Raw genomic sequence first — 24385 nt, 5'->3', positions numbered from 1 at the left:
CCTGCAGTCGTGTGCCCCAGTTTCTAGTAGCCTAAATAGACGTTCCAGATTAACTGCACCATTTCCCGCTTACTAGCCACGTCTCTTTTGTAAGGCTACATTATTTAAAAAGTTATCGCTCTGCCTTTCCTGCCTGTACACTAATATAACCCTGCTCCAGCTATAGAGTCACATTCTCATCAACTATTATTATAATCATCACCACTTCTCCGATTTTAGTTTAGGCCTATATACAGTTTATCTCTACGTTACACCAACAAACCTGCAACTCAACACCGATGAACAGCAGCTATAATCAAATAGTGCTAAATGAATGTCGTCATATGTTTGTTATTGTTATCGCTTGTATTGATTGGGCCTACATTATTATTACTTCTGCTGTTACCGATATATGTCTTTCTTCATATCATATTTCGAACCTAATTTTAGATTGTCATTGCGTAGTGCCTTATCTTTGTATTTTGAAAACTTGACAACACTTATCCTACGTCTTTCGCTTCCTCACTCCGAGGACATTATTGATGGAAGGAAATGGGTGTGGGGAAGATGCCGAGCAAGGCCAAGGGAACTCATTTCATTTTCCCTTTCTTATTATCCATGTCAAATGAACGAACATTCCTACACAAAAAGATCAAGTTTATTTCGCCTATCGTCAGACATTCTTTGAAAATGTATCTTCTAATCTGTGTTTAAATTACACTATGTGTTTAGATTACAACATGTGTTTAGATTAAAACATGTGTTTAGATTACAACATGTGTTTAGATTACAACATGTGTTTAGATTAAAACATGTGTTTAGATTACAACATGTGTTTAGATTACAACATGTGTTTAGATTACAACATGTGATTACAACATGTGTTTAGATTAAAACATGTGTTTAGATTACAACATGTGTTTAGATTACAACATGTGTTTAGATTACAACATGTGTTTAGATTACAACATGTGTTTAAATTATGACATGTGCTTACATTACATTATGACATGTGCTTACATTACATTATGTGTTTAGATTATTTTCAAACATACCTATAATTTTTCTGCTCCTCCTTTTCCTGTTCTGAAAATGGACTTTAGTTATCCATATTTGCAAAAAAACTAAAGCAAAATGTATATTATTGTTATGCCATTCATGTTTTCTAGAGATGAGGCTATTCATTACACGCAGCTGCAAGATTTTATGCAGATTTTTTTTTGTGCCTAATTATCTAATTAGCATAATTCAGTCATAATTTGTTGATCAAAACCTGGGTTATTTTCATTCAGACTTCTAAAAGTATTTATGGAATTTCACTGGAGGGGTGAAGTGTTGTCTATTGAGACTACTGTATTGTAGCCTACTTTCTGTCGTCATCTAAAAGACGAAACTTACGTTGTTTCAAATGCCCAATTTTTTGCGTATCTAACATTTAGGAATGACTGCCTTTCTATTAGATTGGATTATAACTGCAGGTTGTGACGGCTCTATGCATATCAGTAAACTAAGCTTCACCTGTAAAATGATTATTAGTGATAAACACATTTGCAATTTATTCAAATGTCCAAAGAGTTCATTCACATAGGATATTCCAACATGGTTTAACGAAATATTTAACTAAATGTAAGGTTCTAGACATATATATTTTTCCTGTACTTGTTTTTTCTTGTACTGTACGTGTTTTATTCCCAACGCGAAGGTTAATGAGGATAACATTGAATACAGATTTCTCTCTATACTCTCTATCAGTGGAGAGGTTGCATATTCAGTATACACTGCGTTTCTTGTTGTATTGTTTGGGGAGACCATGCTTTTGCCGCAATGGTCGTTAACCTCTGAACGACCCCGTTCGGAGCCCACGCCTCAAACACTGTCGCAGGCAGTGCCAGACTGCGACCAGAAGATGGCGCGCGACGACAATCCAAGAGACGCAACCCGGGCCCCGCGAGCGCCCTGCCTAGGCGCATACCCAGGCGCGCCTCCCTAACATCCCACCAAGATTTCCTATTTGTGCACGAGTTTACTTCTGGAGGTCATCAAGCAGGATTTACGACTGGTCAACAAAAGCACGTGATTCTCAGCAGTACCCCATATTTGGGTGCCTACGTAAGAGAGAATCAAGTACATGTTCTACTCATTTCCATAATTCATCATAAATTGTGCAAGGGTGCTATAGAACGCGCAAAACCATCAAGAGCCACAAATCAAGTACACACGTTATTACTTTCTCCACAAAAAAGCAACAAATACCTGCTAAACAACAATATTGGAATTATCAACCAATGAGCTCCTATTTTGTAAACTCATTCTGCGGTCGCTATCCCAATGGCGCGGATTTCCAGTTACATAATTATGGAGACCACAGCTCTGCAAACGAGCAATACAGGGACCCCACGACCATGCATTCCAGCAGGTACGGTTATGGCTACAACGGGATGGACCTCACTGTCAGTCGCGGTAACGGGCACTTTATGGCCAGCGTGCGGGCACAGGGCTACTCCCCGAACCAGTCGGTGGCGACAACAACGTCCTCGGTCGAGACGCCCAGGTACACCCAGCCCGCGAGCGCCACCGAGACGACGTCCCTCTCGCCTCCACCTGACCCGCTCCCGTGCTCCTCCTCTGTCGCGAGCTGCTCGTCTCCGGTCAGCGAGTCTCAACCTCAACACCGAGACATAAAGAACTCCATAACGAGCCCCTGCACGACCCCGAGTTCGAATGGAGGCACTCTGTTGAACCGGGTGTGTGTGTCCAAAGCGTCCCCCCTCCAGGAAGAGAAGCCCGCGGGAAGGGCGCAGACAACTTCCCAAAATGTCACCGACGGTGCCCAGCCCCATATTTACCCCTGGATGAGGAAACTGCACATGAATCATGGTAAAACAGCATTGTATTTTGTTTAGGTCGACGCTTGTGTTTGTGTTTTGTACTTGATACAGCTCGTCTTGTCTCTGTGTGGGTTTGTGGTGTGTGTGGGGATGGTGTGCCCTATAGCCATTTTAAGATGTGCTTGTTTCCATTTTCGGAGCTCAAAAGTATTTCCCCAAATCATTATATGAGAGAAAAATCATATCTATTCGATATTTTATTAATGGTAGTTGTAAGGGGCGTGTGTATTGGCGAGATTTACGCCACCTGTTTAACTGCATATTGTACCTCAGGCGTTGGGGAAATAATTCAACGTGGCATGAAAACATAGGACATTTTCTTCTTTCCAAAATGCAGGAGGTGAACATTTGATTTAAATATACGATGATAGGTTTTCTTTTGCCATTCTTTCGGATTATTCTATATTTGTATGGCATTTTTACAAGACACACTTTGTGAAATTGATTGGCACTTCCACTGCGTTTTAAGGTGTATGTGAAATGTGTGTGAATAGTGTATAAAGGTGTGTTTATGTGGATTAGGCTCTATGGAAGAGTGATCAGTAAAATGTATTTCCTGCATAAAGCGTTAGTAAACATAGTTGTGTAGGTTGCTATTTTGATTGTGGGCTCATGGTTGCATCCTGTGTGTGTTACCACCAGACAGTCTGACCGGACCAGAGGGAAAGAGGGCGAGGACAGCCTACACGCGTTACCAGACACTGGAGCTCGAGAAAGAGTTTCACTTCAACCGTTATCTGACCCGCAGACGGAGGATCGAGATAGCGCACGCGCTCTGCCTATCAGAACGCCAGATCAAAATCTGGTTCCAGAACCGGAGGATGAAGTGGAAAAAGGACAACAAACTAAAAAGCATGAGCATGGCAGCGGCAGGGGGTATAGGTTACCACCACCCCTGATATTCGGTTCCCCGATGAGCACTAATAAAAGAATACAAAGCTTGGGAAAACTTCCCATCATGTCAAAAGCCCAAGAGACTTTCCGAGGGCTTCTTAGGACAGTGAACATCCACGTGTCCATGCAAGCTCCAGCCTTTAAAAATAATTCCCTCTTTATTTATTTTATTTTGACCATGATAATGCTTGTGTGAGTAAAAAAAAAAACTTGCGTTCTGTAAATGTTTGTCTTAAAGGAAAAACCAATGGGAAATACATGTTTGTTTAACTGATTTCTTGTTCAAAATTGAAAAAACTTAAAGTTACCACAAATAAGTCTATTAACTATCCAATGAAAGTTGTGTAGCCTATTGCACTCATAAAACAGTATAGAAACTCAAATAAATAATGACTTGATAAGAAATGTAGTTGCTTTTGTGTATAGCCTTTGTTTTATATGTATGTAAGTAGGCCTATGTATTTATTTGTTGAATGTATTGTACCAAACTCAGATAACTTGTTCCTTATTGTAGACAGACTTAATAAGCCTTATGTGATTGTTGTGCGTTGTGAACACGTGATGGAACCGCAGTTCTGACCCAGTGTGTGTAGCTGTGCCTATGTACCTTCTTTTGCACGAGCTGCTGTAAAGTTGTTTCACCTGGCGCATCTTCTTAGAATGTGTTTCTGTCTTTTGTGTGTACGTTTTTTCCCTCGTTAGTTTGGATGGGAAGGGATACATAGTGGATCCCATCGCGTAAGCGCCATCGTGATATAAGCTTTTTGTAAATGTTTTTAAAGAATGACTGGAAAATTAAAATAATATTGTTATGGTGACGCTGATTATAATAAACTTTCTACGGGAACAACAGACTGTAAATTATTTGTTATTTCGATGATTTCTTCATGTGCCTAGGTGGTAAAACGCATGTTTGTATGTCTCAGAATTGTCCAACATTTTAGTTGTTGAATGCAAACTTCATAGGCCTGCTGTAACTTGTTTTTCTAGGTCAAGACTATGCCTAACCTGAAATGCAGTCCTGAAATGTTCGTCCCCCCCTCACTGTAACCCTTTCACCCCATTGATTGTATTTGAAACTTAAAAAGCTACACTTTCCCAGCTAGTTTCAAGGTCGAGAAAATCAACAGGTAGACAAATCTATATCCGCTTTCTTTACTCACCTCTGCACGTGGGTCAAAAGCGGGTCCTAGCCAGTGACCTGCTCTAGGGGCTCTGCGTCCCCTGGGCTCGAGCTCACTACTCTCATGAAATCCTTTCTACTTTTTGAGCCGTAAACTTTATTATGCCGGTTCCGGCCTGACATTTGGGTGCCAAATGAATGGGGGTTTTGTCCATGAATTAGATCGTAAAAATCATCTAGAGCGCGGCCAGATAGGCTCACTGGCCATAAACGGTCACGTGGTGGCCATTAAAGTAAGTTTTATGGTTTTGGGGAGTTGACAGTATATTGCACATAACATATAATCGCACTGACGCGAGGCTTCGTCTGACTCTCTCCTTGCAGGCTGTAAAAAGTGTTCCTTGCCGGTTACAGCTGCTCCTCGTTCACCAGAACGCCTCGCGATGGACCCTGCTCACCAGACTCACATGAGGAGAGAGCTCTTGTCTCGAGGTAAGTTTCTGCCTCTATTGCCCTTGGGTAGCCTGTAGCCTTCCATTCCCTTGGCTCCGAACAGCCACCCTGTTCGAAACAGCATTATGATTGTATTCGGACGATCTATTTGTCCTTATTAGCCTATTACGCTAATTTGTCAGTTGGTTATGAGCTGAATACTGGTCTTTCTCGGCAGATGTTGGCCAGGGTTGGGTCCGGCTCATGGATATTTAATTGCTTCCTTCCCAGTGGAACTTGTTTCCCTCCATCTGTGGTGAAACTCATAATCCATTACTGCGTGTGGGATAATTACGCTTCTGTCCACTTCCACCCCCACAAACTTCACTTTTTAGTACGTTGTTTTTTCACTTCCTGTATAACACAAGGGGGGTATTTGGCCTCTTCATAGCTATTCATGTGCTGGACAAGCCAAAAAGCTATTTGAACTGTTTTATGGTGTTTGCATTGTCACTGCTTAACTGAAATATGTTTGTATACAGTACTTGACTATCATACAACACTTTCGGTATAATGTTTTTTGGTGGGTGAGTGGGAAGTTAAAGCACAACTTTGGAGCTGCAGTTGTCGCTTTGGTCAGGTTTCCTCATTAACACACTGTAGAGTTAACACAACACATGACAAAAAGCAGCAGGGCCACATTTAAAAAGAAATTCCGTTTTGTCTCAGCCACGTCATTTTGTGTTTTGGGGTTATAAAGTTCAGTTGACCTCTTGGAGAGTGTCACTCTCGCTGCATGGTGACCTCTTTGCAGAGCCTGGGCGCGTACGTCCGTGCGGAGGTGGTCACTCAGATACCAATATCTCCAGGAAAGGATAGATTTATCAAAGTAGCCAATTTGTAAATGCGTCACAAAAGTGTGTGTAACTGTTGTGACGCATTTTCACAATCACAATAGTTTCCTTTAGATTGCGTTTTTTTCGTTTGCTGGGAAAACTGCTCTGCATCAGTTTCTTGTTTAGCTTAGTATATAGCCTAATTACGTTGCTGTTTTGGCTGTAATGTAGACTGTAATGTAGACTCTGTGGCAACAGTCTAGGTTTAGTTAAACTGTGTTTCTACTACGTAGCTATGTGTCAGGCCTATTTGATGTGTATAACAGTGTTTTACTATTTGACAGTTATGGATTTCTGACTCAATTTCCATCGTTGTGTGTTGCTCTTATATGTTGACACATTTACATTAGGCCTTTATCATGTCGTGATGATTAAAGCATTTGGATAATGGGTGCATTGCCCATGTCTAATTAAGAAGTACATGTTGGCCTACTGTAAGTAGAAAACATTATATTTGAAGTATCAGAAATGGTTATCATAAAGTCTAAACTCTAAATTAGTTCTTACAGTCTATTCATAACCTTTTTTTCATCTGTGAATTCGATTTCAATCAATGTAATCTCAAAGTATTTGATTGAAATTCAATGAATACATCTGAAAAAAATTATCTTCATAGGACTTAATATCAATACGTCGATTGCATTCAAACTGACTCATCTGGTGATTTGACCCCAACCATATTCCCCATCCTCCCCTTCTCCGCCCAGTAACCTAATAGTTGACATATATCACTAAGTCGTGTAAACAGATAGCCAATGCAACGAAATTTAAATTTATTTCCATTACAGTTTGTGGTGTAGAAAATATAAGTAAAACCATTATTCTATGCCATTATCATTGTGACGTCTGGGGAGAAATGTACACCATTGTTACACAATTAAAATGTCCAAATCGGGGTCCCTTATGCGTTGCACAGCAAGGCAGACAATGCCAGGCAGAAAAAAAGAACCGTCCCCAGCGCGCGGTTCACCGCGAGGTCAGCCATAGCAGAAAGATAAATCTGCATCCTCCCGGAGCCACCAGCAGAGCTCGCTTTAGGCCAAGTTCAGTGTCATCCGCAGCCAGCTTCTGATAGGAGGAGAACACACGCGCACGTACACACACACACACACACACACACACACACACACACACACACACACACACACACACACACACACACACACACACACACACACACACACACACACACACACACACACACACACACACACACACACACACACACACACACACACACACACACACACACACACGATAGAAGGATAGGACACACATATACTTGACCTGTTTGCTTGCCTTAGTACATACACATTGCAGTGGCAAAATAACATTTGCATATTACATTCGTTTTTTTGTTGGATAGCCTGTGGTACATTTGAGCAGTATGGCATAGTAGGTAGATGTGAGGCACACAAAAGTATGAAGGACACAAATGCATCCCTGAGTGGTTTGCTTGATACAAACGAATGAATAACGTAAGTTGTTCTGGATAAGAGGGCCTGCTAAATGACAAAAATGTCATTATAAACTGGGTGGTTCGATCACTGAATACTGATTGGCCGACAGACGTGGTATATCAGACCATATACCACTGGTATGACAAAACATTTATTTTTACTGCTCTAATTACGTCGGTAACCAGTTTATAATAGCAATAAGGCACCTCAGGGGTTTGTGATATATGGCCAATATACCACGGCTAAGGGCTGTATCCAGGCACTCCGTGTTGCTTCGTGAGTAAGAACAGCCCTTAGCCGTGTCATATTGACCATATACCCCAACCCCTCGGGCCTATTACTTAAATATAATGTACATACTGTATTAGAGGTATGCAGAGCGGTGTGTTGTAACCAAAACACACAGTGAGACAGTACAGAGATACAACTACAGTTATTCTGTTATAGGCCTGCCTTTATTGTTACTATAGGATACCATTAATTATAATATTCATGAGAATAATTACAGTAATGATAACAGAAATTAATATAGAGCAAATACATTTTTCGTCCTGAGCAGCCAGAAACCTCGCCTGGGCAGCTAAGCCTCGCAGGGGTGGGACTGATGATCTCGAGATAGCGGGGAAGATGAGGAAAAACTGGGGTCAAAAGTTTACCCGCTGAACAAGTCTCCTTCATCTGTTCAGCCGGGGCCTGATGCCAGCGTTATAATAGCGATCTTGACTCTCCACACAAAAGATAGAATAGCTTTGAATTACATATGTTTGACGGTGCACTCCAGGTGAACCCTGAAAGCGGGGTGACCCCGAGTCAGGGACCGAGGGGAGTGGACCCCCGCCCGTCCCCAGACCCAAGATTGAGTGGCCAGCATTTTATTAAGGCTGTGGATTGGTGAATTTCCTTTGAATAAATTGCATTGGTTATGTTTAGGGACCAGGGCAAAATTAGCATTTTGAGGATTGATATTCTTACCCCGGTCACAGGGTGATGGGTAGGCTATGGCCACAGCCCCCCAAATGGAGCCTCTGGACTCCTTAAAAAACATTTAGCTTTTCTCTCGCTCTGCTAAGCAACACGTCTTGTTTTTTGCCTTACAAAAAGTCACCCACAAGTTGATTTTGGTTACAAAGAAGAAATATGTAAAAAATAATAATCATAATAATAAATGAAAACCGTGAAGTGTTATAAACTTTTCTGAATAAGAACAAAAACACCGTTATAATTGTATTAGGTTTTGAAAATGCGTTAGGCTTTAGGCCATAAAGCTTCTAAAGGGATGGAGCTGCATAAAGAGATCGAACACAAGCGTTTTCCTGTCCCGTAAAACTGTGAGAATATGAGCCTCATCCCCATCTAATTCTACATGAACATTGCTAACCCAATGCGCTTTCATGGGGATAATTTTTCTGAAAATATGCATCTAGCCTATATGTAATAGATACAATTGGTTTTCAAGACATGGCAAAATGTAGGCTAATGTAGGCTATTTTCCTAAAACGTCTAATGAAACTGTGCACTCGAAATTGTGAGATCTGCCATAGCCATGTCAGTAACAATTTATTCCCAAACTGTTCATTCATATTTCGTTTTGTTAAACAAACAAGTGGCCTATTATAAAATAGCCTAACTATTGGTTATTCAATCTTCATTTATTTAAAAAGAGTCAAGAGCTAAAGGAATAATATGGTAATTGGAGGTGTGTCTTTATCATAAATAAATATCGGAAATAGCTTCCGCAAGTGATCTTTTTCTTATAGGATAATAACGAATTGGGTTATGGCACAATTCTAACAAATGTTTATTGAAGAACATTCAGTATATGTTCTGTCGTATAAATTTAGAAGATACGGATTGGGCAAAATAGTATGTTATGATAACACAGACCTAACTAAGGCCTTGTTGTTCGAAACGTTTGTGTATCACTAAAATCTCCATAAAACACTTTGCTTGATGCAGTTGCTTTTGCTTTGATTTATGTCCTATTTTTAAGACGACAACTTAAACAACATGTTCAAAGTAATATACTATTTCACCCACCCATTTTCCTCTAAAGGTGTGTTGAATATGCAAGGTGCTCTGTTGGTGGCCTTCCTGTTTGAGCAAACATATCAATATATCGTTATACAAAACTCACAACATGTTACATGATCAAAATCGTTAAATTTGCAACAATAATTTGCACCCTTACCTTTACCACCTAGTGAATGTTTTCCTCTGCAGCCTGGTCCTCCTAACAGACAAGGGGCCTTGTAGCAACCATGTGTGATCAGTCACTATCATCAGAGCACCTTTCTTACTGTCTACATTTACAGCACTGTGTCAGTTTGATATATATATATTATATTCGTTATATGTGGGAAGGACAGAAGGCGTGGCAATACACTTCTTTCTCACACATTACTTTAGCAAATGAATAGTAGGCTAGATTTTTCAAATTTATAACTATACTTTTTGCTCTTTTGCTAATTAACTTAGATGCCTTAGACGAGTTTTATTTAGAAGAATTGTTACAGAAACGTTGCCATAGCCTGAGCCACATTGCACGAACAAGATTAGTACCAGTCCCATATTTATTAATGATTATTTTTTTATATTGTGAAAGTCAATTTATCATATTTCACATTTTCCATCTAAAATCGTAAAACACTGAATGTGTTTGTTTAAAATAGCATATTTATGTCGCTGAGTTTATTAGATCATCACGTTTGAGAAGTGTCAAAAGAAAACTTGTGATTTTACCTAAGTTTAACATTAGGGCGTAAAAAACATGTTCAACTTCAGAATAAACACGTTTTCCCATCTCAAAATGTTAAATAAAAAATGACTATAGTAAGTGCAAAAAGCAGTGTATTAAACGCAATCAACTGCAAATAGCTGTAAAGCATTACCGACTTAGCCGGTCTCTCATTCAAGGTTAGGCTACTGTATGTCTAGAGATTGGATAATAGCCAACCCTGCCCATATTTATATAACACATATATAACAAACTGACTGTACATTTCAAGTTTCAAGTTTTCTTTGTCACATGCACAAGTACAGTGAAATGGTTAAATTGCTAGCCCTTCCCAACAATGCAATATTTAATATCAAAATACTATTTTTTATTAAAAAGAAGAGAAATAAGAAATATGAGACGGAATTGTTGTTGTTGTTGAGAATGTCAGATATATACAGGGTCAGTGTTAGTACCACATTTACAATGTGCAGGGATACTGAGGTAGATGTGTAGCTTACATGTAGACAGGGATCAGGAGAACGTGACTGGTAGCAGGATAAATAATAATAATAATAATACACCATATGGCAGCACCATAAGTGGTGGGTGGGTGTATGTGATTTAGATATCAAGTCAAGTATTCTTACCTTGGATATTATCTTGATAGATAGGCTCTCACCTGGTCTTGGCTACATGCGTTCTGGAGGCCAGATCTATGGAATAAAATATCCCCCCTTGTCATTCACGATGAGTTACAGGTGCAGAATACATTACATCGTAATATAACACCTGTCAACTTTGGCTATTTAGATGCGTAGAATGTTGTAGGCCTATATCTGACAAAAATACAAATCCCATAGAGATGGCTTTCGTTTCCGTCTTATCCATACAAAGCTCGGAGCAGGACCTTGTTTGAACGGGAAAAACAGGAGCCTAGGTGAGCAACAATAACATAAGCCTAACAGTATGATACCATTTGAATAAATATACATATGTATATCCTTCTAACTCAAACCTTGACACGGATACACTGAAGCGTCCCTTCAGTTGGCCAACATCGCTACAGGAGTGGCACGATCGACGTAAGTCTTTTTAAGGTGGACTTACGTGGGTTTTGTACTGTTCAACAACAACAAATAATCACAAATTATTATTATTTTTGGGGCGCTGTTGAGTGCTGACCCGTACTAAGTGCACCGTTATCTCCCCAGAGTCGAGTAGACCCGAAAACCGAAGTCCAAGTCCGGGGTGAACTTCAGGTCACTACGTCTAACAAATATGAAAATGTCGCTTCTTTGGAGAAGTCACGGCTTGTTGTTTAACAAAGACTGTCAATGGGCAAGATTAATCAGAAACAAAATGGAAACGGTGTCACTTTGGGGTCAGGGAGAAGTTATCGCTGTTTAGGGGAGCGAATAGAAAGCGGGAGCGAAAAAATGAAAAAAAAAATAAAGCTTTCAATATTTCCGAAGTTTGGCCTCCCCTTGCCACCGCACACCCGGCCTTCTTCACGTGGACAGTCGCGGACACTTTCCCTAGAGTTGTTCGTGCAGTTGAGGAGGCTTCCTCGATATTTTCACCTCGGATTCGGAATAGTGAGATGGAGGGCAAGCAGGTCGTGGAGATGGCAGTTGACAAGACACTGATGGCACAGAAGAGATACGGTCAGGGATGCTGCTATTATAAACTGTATATAATTGCACTTTTGTCATAGTGAAATGAAACGAGAAGTGTGTTTGGTTATTTGTAGGATACATGGTCGTGAGGTTGAATATATTTTCAGGTGATGGCTTGAATATTGGCATTTTAGGTCTAGTTGTTTATTTCAGTTGTTTGGCATTGTACTTATTAATAGTATACTATATTTATGATGATTATTACTACTATGCCCTTAGACTTATGTTGTAGGCCTAATTATTATCTGACATACACCTCAATAGTTTAAAATGTTGCACAAATGATGGGTGTTTATGTTGGATATTTGAGTAAAGTCAACAACTAGCCTAGTAAAGTAAACTAGGTTAGTTATAGTCAATCGCAGGCAGTTACTTCTAAACATGAGTCGTATAGGCCTATCTTTGTGATTACTGACAAGCGTTTTGTCAGTAGACGGTGCGTCGGTAGATAGGCCGATGCATGTTGATCACTTACTTCTGTATTGAGTTGCTTTTCATTTCAACACTAGTGTTCACTTCTCATCTACTAACATCATTGCAAATTCGCAACCGGTTATTTGGCCTTCTTTTGGCCTTCTTTTAAGATGCCATCTTGTATATGATGAGCCAAATATAAACTATTTGATGTTACAATTAAAATGCAGAGTTATCATAGGTTTAAGTGACAATGTGTACCGCAGAGCCGCGTAACTGCGCCCAGGCAATGTTTTATCTTTGCTTCGCCTTGTTTTTTGTGTGTGTGTGTGGCACAAATCAAGTTAAATATTTGACTTCCTCGATTGTGCGTGCACATAATCTGTCACTCTCTAGACTCCAGTTCACGATCAATATCAGTATCTATGTAAACAAGTTTCCATTTCATTTAGTTCATCACCATCAGTAAAATGTTACAATACAGATTTACATTTTACGAACGGAATTACCAACTGAGAATTGACTAGAAAGAAAAGCATTTTGGAAAGGAGTGGATTGGAAAGGCGCTCCAATGTCATCTTTGACAGAAAATAAGGCACGTACAGTTTGCTTGTTTCCAAAGAGCCCATCCTTTTCCTGGGCAACAGTATGAGATACCCAACATCATCATCATCATCCTCCTCATCATCATCTCCTCAAGGCCGTGGTCTACTGTGGGTTACTGCTAAATAAAGGGGTTACTTACACTAGTTGAGTCAATGTGGTAAACAACTGGCTTGATACTTTTTTCTTTATCTATTTTGATTAAACAAGGAAATCACCAACGTAGGCTAGTCTGAGACATTTTCGTTGTGCCAATGCCAGGCTTTCCATTGGTTCCTGTTTACATGATGCCCACAGGAGACGCGGTGATTGGTGGCGGTTTACACGTGACCAGACAACTTTGTACATTTGACAGAGAGTAGGAGGGTTTTGTGGAGATCAGAATAACGACAGAGCGATAAAAATTAGTATTGTTGCACTTCACAAATTAATGATCATGAGTTCATACTTGATAAACTCGAACTATATCGAACCTTCCTTTCCTCCATGCGACGAATATCAACAGAACGGATACATCCCCGCCCCTACTGAGTACTACGAACGGCCAAAAGATTCGGGCTTTCCCCATCACGACGAGGCGTCCTATCCGAGGTCAAACTACACAGAACCGAGCTACGACTACGGTAATGTCCCTAACAACGGTCTCGACGATTTCACCGACAGGCATCACGCACAGGCTCACCCCGTTGCCCAGAACCATGGCCCTCGCCTCAACCCAGTCCCAGACAGCGGTGCCGTGGCGGACGTGAGCAAAGACTGCAGCCTCGCCACTGAGTCTTATTCCAGCGCACAGAAGGGAAAGGAAGTGCCGGTGGTCTACCCCTGGATGAAGAAGGTCCATGTTGGTGAGTTATCGCCACGTTTAAATACCGGAACCACAGAGCAAGCCACCACTGGAACGTATGCACGCCCATTGAGGCAGCACTAGTAGCACCCCTTACAACGGCAATTTACGACCATCGAGCAGCGGGGTCGGTAATTAAGAACCCTCATAAATTTTATTGCCTGTGTTTGTCTGCCGGGGCCATGTGTCTATGTTGTCTTTTAACTAGAACTATACCTCCATGGCTGGACCCCAGCCAAACTGTAATATACAACCCCGCCGATTTTGTTAATCATTTTCTAAGGCTTGATTTGTCCCTGGATGCGAGCGCTTGTACACATGGAGTCTCCAAAGAAATTGAGGCGAAACCCCCAACAAAACATCGTAGGCTTTATACCCCCATTAGACTCCCAACGAGCCTTTATGGAGAACAACAGTTGTAATGTATCCAGTGGAGGTGGTGTTTGAACTGTAGTGCTTCATGTGGCAGTAACAACTGCTTGCTTGTATGTGTGTGTGCTTGCTTTTCTTCAGTCAATGCTACTTACAATGGAGGAGTGCCCAAGAGGTCTCGCACTGCCTACACCCGCCAGCAGGCTCTCGAGCTGGAGAAAGAATTCCACTTCAACCGCTACCTGACCCGACGCAGGCGCGTGGAGATCGCGCACACGATGTGCCTGACCGAACGTCAGGTGAAGATCTGGTTCCAGAACAGAAGAATGAAGTGGAAGAAAGATCACAAGCTGCCGAACACAAAGATCCGCTCCGCAAGCTCAGCCTCGTCCTTGGGAGCACAGCAGCAGCAGCAACAACAGAAAATCAAAACAGCCACGCACCAGCAGCTTGTTCCCACGCCTTGCACCGCGATCCTATAGTGATGGAACCCTCGCGCCAAACCAACAGACTGAGAACAGAACACAGAAACATAATTTTGTGGCCCGATTCTCGAGTATGGCCCCCATGGTATTACCCCATTCCCTTGGCCTTTGGGCCTGTCGCGTCCTTTCAAAACCATTTCCCCTCTCAACCTCCTCTTTCTGTTTGTTCACTCTCTCCTCATTATTGAGCTCGAAATCCGCCACGTACTGCCCAAGATGGCAACTGAAATGTATGTACTTGTTTATTAAGACAGAAGGTGAACGCACATTCAAATGCACCACGGGACCTTGGATTATATGTATCATTGCATAGAATAAAAAGAAAGAGAATGAGACGAGAGACATGTGAGGCCGCGTTTTTCTTTTTCTTATATGCAATGTTTTTGTTTATTCTCGTGGAAAGTTTTAATATACTTGAAAGAATGACGATGTTTTAGGAAAGCTCGAGTACCCGGTCTGAGACCTATCACGAGGTTTAGAACGGGACAGGGTAGTAGTTAGGGTTTAGCTCGTGATGTGTGAATGAGTTGGTTTACTGTTGAATGTGTTATTAACTCGTGTAATGTCCAGGTGACTTTCACCCCTAATGTACATAGACAAATCATAGCGAAGGCACAATACTGAATCCATTTTGTCGGCTAAAAAAAGACAACCTCGTTTGTTTGTTCGTGTAGTAGTGTAGATTCGTTTAATCTGTGATAGTGTTCCCTATTTTGTGGTGTGATCTAAACTGTGAATATTTGTATATGTTGTTTGATTAATGAACGGTGTAATAATGTATTGTAGTTTAGGCACATGCAAGAAACGTTTCCCGTGAAATAAATATGTACTTCAATTGTATGGCTGATGTTGGTTTGCATATAATATTGTAAGATATTTCAGAATAATATGCATTGAGTTAGATCAAATGTTTGAATGCTATGGTAACAATAGCATAACTTGTCTATAGGGTAGGCCTATGTCAAAGGCCGCACAAAAGTAGTGGATGATTTAACAAGGCTCACAAACTCAATACGCATAGTGCTTGTTTCTTTAACGTTTAATGACGTTACACTATTCCCAAACAGGGATTGAAACCTTTGCATGAGCTAGCCAGTGCTTCGAATGTGCGTGCGTAATGAACGTTATAAGAAATACAATTCACCTAATTATGATAGCTGTGCTGGGTGTTAAATTTTGCTTTGTTTGTCCACTTTCGTTTTTTCTGGACAAAACAACTCAGACCAGTGATATTCCAATGGGCAGCACCTAAAACGTCAGTAAATATATACAAAAGCCCACTCCTTGCAAGTTCACAGTCCTAAGACATTCAGTCAATGTAGTTTCACAGCCAAAGACGCGCAATTATCCAGAAATATCGTTGTGCATAAAGTGGGCATACAACTCCAATAACATTTTATTTTTCACCCAGATGCATCTTTCTCAGTGGACTTTCCAGATTGCTATAAAACTGCTATTAAACTAAACAAGTTGATTTACGGGCCATGTTTCTCTGTTACAACATTGCATACACAGTTAACACAATACAAAACTAAATCGTGTGTGCATATTTGTTAATAATCTGTAAACTACTACTATAGGAAAGTATTTCGAAAGTATGAGAGTGTTGCAAGTTGAAATAGGATATTACTTACTACCATAATAATACATGTTCCACAAACTTTATGTAGCCCCATAGAGACCTGTTATATTCTAGCGAAGTATTTGGCTGCTCCTGTTTTCGTTTTTTATTATAAGGATATTGTGCATTTTCTTCTCAAACCCTAGTATACCAGCGTGTGTTGGTCACTACCTGCTACATCTAAACAATCAGAGGGTTCAACGGGAGGACACATCAGTATCTGACCAATCATCGACTACCAGCACTCCGCTTGACCTCTGACCTTACGATACACAATGTCCAGTCCTCCATAGCTTTTAATATATATATATATTTGCCCACGAGACAATGCGGAAACAACATTTTTGTGAAGGTGTGCAAACGTGCTGTTCATTCACTCAAAGTCGTCTCTACTGCTATTCGTCCCACAAACGCCTCTGTCAGATCATGAGTGCAAAGGGAAGATTGAGATAGACCACGCTTAGAGCTATTAGAAAAAAAACTTTTCCATTTACTGTAGCTATAAAAGGGACCTCGTTGACCTCTCCAAAGGATCTACATTATTCTAGTAAATGAAAGCCATTCTTATAATTATTACTCTAACATTGAGTTTCGAGTAGATATGTTAACGAAATGAAAAAACAGTTATTCAAGGCCATTATTATTGTTCGCCATAAGCAGCATTTTGTCTCTGTATCTGACTTTACAAGCATTCATAATCCATCCTTGATAGACAGAAGCGATTGCTATGTTATATTATATATATATATATATATTATAAGTAGGCTTGAGTGGAATGTTATAGCATATGCATAACAATCAGCGTATTTTCTTATCAAATGGCATTGGGCACAGCAGGAAAGGAATGCGTAATATGGCTACATCTTCGTAAACTCCATCTGAGCTTTAAGTGGATACAAGTGCAATTCAATGTAATGCACTATGGAAACATTTTAAATTACACAGAATTATCTTGCCAACTTAGGCTAGGCCTTTTCTGTGCCAGCAGTTGGCGTAGGCGTGGAATGGAGAAATTGCCATTTTGTTTGATTGGCACAGGTTTTACGCAGTCTCTCACGATGTCAAGATAGTTAAATTAGACATTTGTGCTAATTTAATACCCGAATAGAGGTCACCCCCAATGTACTACATTTTAATATGATAACTCACGTGACGTACTCAATAATGAATGCCCTCCGGTCAGAAATAGATATGAAAATCGGCAGTATTTTCATTTGAAATGATCCTCGGCAGAGCACGAATCAAATATTCCTCTCTGCTAAATTCTCGCTCCTGTCCGTCCGTTCCCTGGTGGATAGAGCCCATGTTGTCTGATTGTGAGTAGATTTGGACACTTTCTGTCCTAAATAACCTGTTTTTCATTTCTTTACATAGCGATATGTTAAAGGTTGAGAGCAATGTAATTGTCCACGTCATTGGTATTTGGTTGTGACTGATTTGTAACAGTGTATATTCAGCTGCTGCTTTGTTATAAGGCTTTCTTGCTCACCAGCATCAACCTCCTGTTAACCCGCAGCTTTGTGGGTTAGACTCCTCTGCTAGGAGACTGGTTCCTTGTGGCAAAAATGCGTAAGCGTTACCGTCACGTAGCAATTTAAAAACTTGAAAACTATCAATTTCTAAATTGTTACCTGGAATCTTAATATTACTCATATGAAGATATACTTTTTCAATGATAATAGACTATATGAGGCAGTTATTATGGTAGGATATGGCATTCAACTTGTGATCAAGGCTCACACCCAGGCGTTATACACAAGGCGCATCAGCATGTGGAAAAGTACAAACTTCTGCATAGCATCTGTGCTTTTCCATAATATAACATTTCTGGCTAAATTTACCCTAAAATGACTCAAAAGGAAGAGGAGGGGGACACGGAATTGCAATGTGGCAGCAACGAACTTTTATAATTGTGAACATTTAATTGATAAAATATGAACTGATACCCCGTTGTTATAGGACTGCTGCGATTGACAAAGCTGTGCAGTGAGACTTCTTGTTCACTTCTGACCTGTGGCTTTTATTCAAGGGTGTAGAGCCCATAAATGCCACTTCGTTAATTGAGCATAAATAAAGTAGGCCTAATTGAAAATAACCACTGCAATGAACTCAAATGTATATTGGCATTGGACATAAGTGATCACAAGATTACCTTGGAGCAACCCAATGACCCTGAGCAAGGAAGAGGTTCCATGCTTTTTGCACACTCAATTTACTGTCCCATTTGTCTCTGATTGTATAAATAAAGTTGCGTTGAAATTAATTGAAAGGATTGTCAGATTCTGGTAAAAACAATGCATTCACGTAGAAGTAGTACAGTAATCATTGACTTTATATTCCGTTTTCATGAGGTGTAGATAACTGTTTTCAAAGTATTTTGTAAAAATACATTTTATTAACAATTTATGTGCATGTTAATAACCCATGTCTGGTCTTGTGAGCCACACATGCAAAGTTTTAAAAGGCAAATATCAGGCTATTGTGCATGAATGAGTTGTCCACATTATTGAATGGGCGCCTTAAACAGGCACAAAGAACAATCAAGAACTAAAGTTAAACATTAACAGATCACCATCCTGTCCACGAAAGACTGACTTTAGGCTATAAGGCTGTTATTGAACATTAATGTAACATACAATATAAACACGTGTAATAACATAAGTCTAAAAATATGTTCAAAATGACTTTGAGCGGTTAGTTTTAGTTTTAGCTTGCCAGAGGCTAGTTGAATCAAATGTGCCATTGGTAATGTGTAGGCCTACTATTATTGTTAATATTATTAATATTATTATTATTATACAGCATTATTATTGCTCTGAGGTCAAATTAGGAAGTTTAGTCTCTTGTTCTTACCCTATTTTTTTTATAATCAGCTCAACGCACTAACTATAACGTTAACCTATCAAAAGTGGCAATTGAAATATATTTTAAAGTATTACAACAAAAAGTCAAAATTAATACAATTTTATTTCTACAATACGTACTGAAACAAACCAGCAGAACAGAAGTCAGTCCGTGTAGTCGTGTATAGCGAGATCCACCGAGGCTTCTTTGTCTTAGCTTGGACGCCAAGCCAGTTTAAGGCGTTGAATTTCGCATTAGCCTTGATGTTGGTCAATGTAAACCCCTGAGAAAGAGTTATCTTCTGCTGAGTGTATCGGTAACCCAAGGCTCGCTGTTAAGAGCTTCAAATGTCAACATTGTGGGGAGATATGTAGCTTATAGCCACCGCCGTCTGGCGAACACCCAAAGACAGAGGGTGTGGAGAGGTCGACAGCTCAAGTCCTCTTGGTGGCCGGGGAATGTTGGGAGTTTGATATATCTGAAGAAATAACTCAGAAAAAGTATAAACAAAGAAACTAACCAAATGCTGTAATAGGCTAATCATCTTGTGTGGTTTTTATTCTTGATTGCATTTTGTATTATATGTTCGGTTATTTTCTATAGTATTATCACTAGTGTATAGTATTACTATAGTATTATCACTAGTGTATAGTATTACTATAGTATTATCACTAGTGTATAGTATTACTATAGTATTATCACTAGTGTATAGTATTACTATAGTATTATCACTAGTGTATAGTATTACTATAGTATTATCACTAGTGTATAGTATTACTAGTGTATAGTATTACCACTAGTGTATAGTATTACTATAGTATTATCACTAGTGTATAGTATTACTATAGTATTATCACTAGTGTATAGTATTGCTATAGTATTATCACTAGTGTATAGTATTACTATAGTATTATCACTAGTGTATAGTATTACTATAGTATTATCACGGATTATTGGAACTAACTCTCAAATCAAGAATTCCACTGTACGGTTTTACACCTGTTGAATTCTGTGCAGTGGCGAATAAACTTTGAAACTTGAAACTGCTGAAAAGGACAAACACCCATCCTAAAAAGTATCCAAAACTTTCCCAGCTGAAAACGGAGGTTTAGCTATGTTCGTAATTGGTTTTGTAGTCTCCATCCTCTCCTTGTTTTTGACCCCAAATAACTTCACACTCGACTCTATGGGCCTCGGCTTGGGTCAGGAAAAAGTTCAGGTGCGGTGGCGAAACCCGGCGTGGGAGAGAGGGTCTGTTTTCCGTCCACCGTCAGCTCCTGTCACAGACGCTCCCAGGCATGCCATGCATGTGCACTCTGAGCTGGTGAAGTGGTATGCAAATCTGGCCGAACTAGAACAGAGAAAGACATAAATCACATTTCTGTATCACCAAAATGTATCCCAAAGTAAAGGCCTTTCTCTGAGTTTAAACGACGTCCCCTCTTCACATAAAAAAAAACAAAAAAACAATTATGCTAATCAAATCTGATTCACCCATAATTCTAACCCAACATAAATCATAAAATCAGAACCTCCTCACTCCCAATCTTCCACAAAGTAGTCTGAAAGGTAAACTGATTAGAGATGGTCCCCTCCTGCTCGGATTTGTAAAAGTTTAAACGGCTCAAGTTGTAGTTTGAGAAGACAAAGGGTGGTGTGGGAGTGGGATGCGCTCCATGTCCGCTTGACGTGATTAATAGTTATGGTGGAACATTTCCACGCCCGCTGCTCAGTGTTGACAGAAAACAAGCGCCAAACGGCGCCGAGAGAAGGGCTGCTCTTCCGGACAAGGTTTAGGCTGTACCCGGGAAGTCTAAACGATATAATGTAGTGGGCCACCATACCGTTCATAACTTAAGTTGTGGGTCTATTAGACATTGCAGTAGAATATACATGTATTTCAAAGATCATTATTATCGATGACCCTCATCTCATACGTTTTCATGTGAACAAGAAGAGTAGGCTAGTTGCCATATAACCACCTGATCCTTCCCCCTCCCCATACTGGGATTTGAGTATGTCCTCTGCGCAAACCTACCATTTCCAGCATCACTCAACTGGCGGTAGGAAATGCGTAAGAGCTGCAGGTTGAATGGAGGGTCGCTGCACTGACCAGGGGGGTAAAAAACAGCTCATTGCGCTTACTCGTGCACCATCTCCTCTCAGATCAGCACTGACTGACTAACTGACACTCACACCTCCCGGCTACTGGGACGCACACCTTTACGCAGCGTTCGGACAGGTAACTATGAGATATTTGATTTCGATTCGGCCGCCAGTATGTGGCTATTGACTGAGTGAGTGGGTGAGTGATTGGTTGTATAGCTCGGGGGTGTGGGGTGATGTATAGTGGAGTGGTGGCGATATTGAGTGCCTCTGCACACTCTGCACACAATAGCACCAGCCATATCTCTCTATAAAAAATAAAGGGGTGACTCGGGTGTTGAGTGAGCAATCCGCCACCCATAAGGGGCTTCCTTGAGGAAAAGCCCTCTATCTATCTCACATAGTGAGAATTGTCACACCACCACGCCAAACACATCCCTGGCTCTACCCGTGGCCCAAGGCTAGTTAGCCTAGCATCACAGTATTTTACATCGGGATTAGCGCTCTCTGATTACGTTAATAGGCACTAAATATAGGAGCCTTCAAAACTGACGGAACACACACGCCTCGGAATCAGGCGAGTTGTGTGGAAGTAGAGAGGCACTGCGAGAGACCTGTCCCATCGTACATTGTAGTCTCATGTACCCTTCTTTTTCCTCCCTCTAAAGTGATCCGTTTTCCTCAGGGGCAATGACTGCCTCCATGAATGATTCAAGGGCTCAAATAAAAGGGATTTAAGTTGACGTGGTGTCACGTGAGCAGGGCGCATAATACGGCGCGGTGTTATGGCACCGGGAGAAAACCGGAGCCCTGGTCTGGCCATACGATGCTGATTACGCGCATCCCCCCACTTTCCATGAGTTTAGTCGGGGCTTTGTAGACTTTTGCTGAGGAGAGAAAGAAAGAGGGAACGAGAAAGAGAGAGACAGGGAGAGAGGGAGGTTCTTGCTTGTTGTGGATGCTATTATACTGCTGTCACGGACGGATATGTTTTTCCTCGCGGACAGAGTCAGAGCTTGTGCTTGGGGATGATGGATTTTATTTTGAGGTATTTCCGCCGATTGTTCATTACTGTCGTGAGTTATTGCCGCGCGAGGCAGAGGTCAGTAAGCAAAAAAGACTCCATGTTTGTGTCGGGAAAATCAAACTGAAACATTTTTAAAGAGTATATATTGTCATGTTGTTAGAGATATCGTCGATTTTCAGTGTCAGGCTACTAAAATGAATTATACTACATGAAACATAACTTCAGTTATATTTGCTTCACTATCCTGTGTGAACATTTTAGCTTGGCTTCAAAGTCCTCACAACAATTCCCCATCCCATGGTCTAGCCTTACTCCATTGGTGTTATATATCACAATAAAATATAGATGTTTAAATGTTTCATTTTCAGTTTAATTTTGATCAGATTCCTAGCTCAGAATAGTACAGACACTCAAGTGTTTAGCTCGAAACCCGTATGCAGTTCATGCAGCCATAGCCACAGATAGCCTACATCAGATTTGCAGTTGGCCTAGATAGCCGTTTGTAAATAAACCCAGCCATTTAAACCTCTGCTGGTTAGAAAATAAGAAAAAAAAACTGAGGTGAAAGCAGTCGTGATGTCCTGATCCGAGGAGTAATTCATTTCCCTATAAAGTACATCAATTTGTGGTGTTAAACACGGGTTTTCTCGGGAAAGCATACATCAAGTTGAGGTACATAAAAAGCGAAGAAAGGCTTTGGGGTTGTGCGGCTCTGCCTCGGAGACGAGGATAATGTTAGACGGAGTGTAATATTAGACGGAGTGTAATATAGGACCGCGCGGCCGCGCTGAGGTCACGGCGCTCGGGTGTGATTTATGGGCGCAGGGACTTGGGGCAGCCATTGCACGAGCGCTAATGACTATTCGATCCAATTCCAATGTGGGACAAAAATAGTCACAAAAACAAAAAAGCGACAAAAATGATTGTCCAAGTTACTTTTTTTGTTTTCTGGATAGTTTTGTTTTTGTAACATTAATGTTGAAATATAAATGTGACTGTTTTGAAATGTATTATTTTTATTACTAGCAATAATTTGATTAATAAGAGAAAAATATGTATAATAATGTGGTTATTAAGTTTAATTTAAAGAATATTCACTAACTTTGTTGCACAACGAACACATAGGATTACAATATGATACAATATTTACATTTGGACTCAAGATAGGTCACATTAAAATTCTTTAAACTACTGGGCTAAAGCCTATTATCGTAAATTTGTGTATTTACTTGACTGGTTTTGGCTGCTAATGTTGAATTAATTTATTGTTCAGAGTAATTAGTCTATTGTTAGGCTACTTGGAGTTTTCATTAGGCCTAGCCTACTCTCTTCTGGAGATATGATATTAGCCTACTAATATATTATGCACATTGTTATTATTGATATGAATTTAGCACTTACATGTGAGGTGGAATATTGGACCTATAGGTTTATTAGGGAAAAAAACAGGTTGGCTAAAGTAACATGGATTTGAAATTTTCTTTCAGAATTCTACCTAAATAAATCACATCCATCCTACGGTCTTCACGAGACCCTGCCCTGCCTTCGGTAAGTCCATATTATGTCCTCATTGATTTCTGTTAGAAATGCTTGATGGTCATATCCTGATTCAATTCTAATAAGTAGCTCTGAGACGCCTACACCAGCACACTCACACACAGGCCTGTACACACACATCCATAGCCTGTAGACTTCCTATATAGCTTATAGTGGTGATATGAAACGCCTGAGAGCAATAATTCGTTCTCTTCCACATGTCTTTTGTAGTGTAATTTGTCACTATAAAAACGACGGGGGAATCGCAGCTCTTGCAGCGATGCCTTGTACCTTTCAAAAGATCTCTCTCTGAAAACCATCTGCCTTGGCGAAGGCTATAGATTACACAAATATTACTCCCAAAAAGTAGTTTTGGGGTGGTTCGTGTTCGTGCTTTTTGTAATAATATCAATCCGCCTTCTGTTCCCACTATCTCCATGACATTTAACCCCGTAGCTAGGGCCCAAAT

General features: G+C 40.4%; 3 protein-coding genes and 1 long non-coding RNA gene across 8 annotated transcripts in view; 3 read left to right on the top strand and 1 right to left on the bottom strand.

Moving 5' to 3' along the window:
- LOC124012943 (homeobox protein Hox-A3a-like) overlaps positions 1–24385 on the top strand; it is a 53905-nt gene that overhangs the window by 20550 nt on the left and 8970 nt on the right. For 2 of the 5 annotated variants that reach the window (XM_046327028.1, XM_046327027.1), the window contains exons 2-3: positions 5269–5376; positions 23868–23928. The gene's annotated coding sequence lies outside the window, so the exon portion shown is untranslated. Of the gene's footprint in view, positions 1–5268; positions 5377–21091; positions 21490–22215; positions 22456–23867; positions 23929–24385 lie in introns of those variants that run through there. The other 3 variants (XM_046327029.1, XM_046327030.1, XM_046327031.1) reach the window with 3 other exon arrangements.
- On the top strand, positions 1341–4622 carry LOC124012954 (homeobox protein Hox-A5-like). The gene is made up of 2 exons (XM_046327050.1): positions 1341–2856; positions 3510–4622. The coding sequence occupies exons 1-2, from the start codon at positions 2265–2267 to the stop codon at positions 3764–3766; spliced, it is 849 nt and encodes a 282-aa protein (XP_046183006.1). The 5' UTR covers positions 1341–2264; the 3' UTR covers positions 3767–4622.
- On the bottom strand, positions 6964–14006 carry LOC124012970. Its single transcript, XR_006834800.1, has 5 exons — positions 13764–14006; positions 11036–11101; positions 9861–9918; positions 9710–9763; positions 6964–7280 (listed from the first exon to the last, which is right to left on the bottom strand). It is a non-coding gene; the product is annotated as an uncharacterized LOC124012970 (long non-coding RNA).
- Positions 13404–15622, top strand: LOC124012957 (homeobox protein Hox-A4-like). The gene is made up of 2 exons (XM_046327054.1): positions 13404–13926; positions 14439–15622. Exons 1-2 carry the CDS (start codon positions 13512–13514, stop codon positions 14777–14779), a joined length of 756 nt encoding a protein of 251 aa, XP_046183010.1. The 5' UTR covers positions 13404–13511; the 3' UTR covers positions 14780–15622.

This window comes from Oncorhynchus gorbuscha, linkage group LG24 (genome assembly GCF_021184085.1).
Source record: "Oncorhynchus gorbuscha isolate QuinsamMale2020 ecotype Even-year linkage group LG24, OgorEven_v1.0, whole genome shotgun sequence".
Classification (NCBI taxonomy): Eukaryota; Metazoa; Chordata; class Actinopteri; order Salmoniformes; family Salmonidae; genus Oncorhynchus; species Oncorhynchus gorbuscha.
Note: the sequence above shows the minus strand (reverse complement) of the source record. Positions and strands in the feature narration are given on the sequence as shown.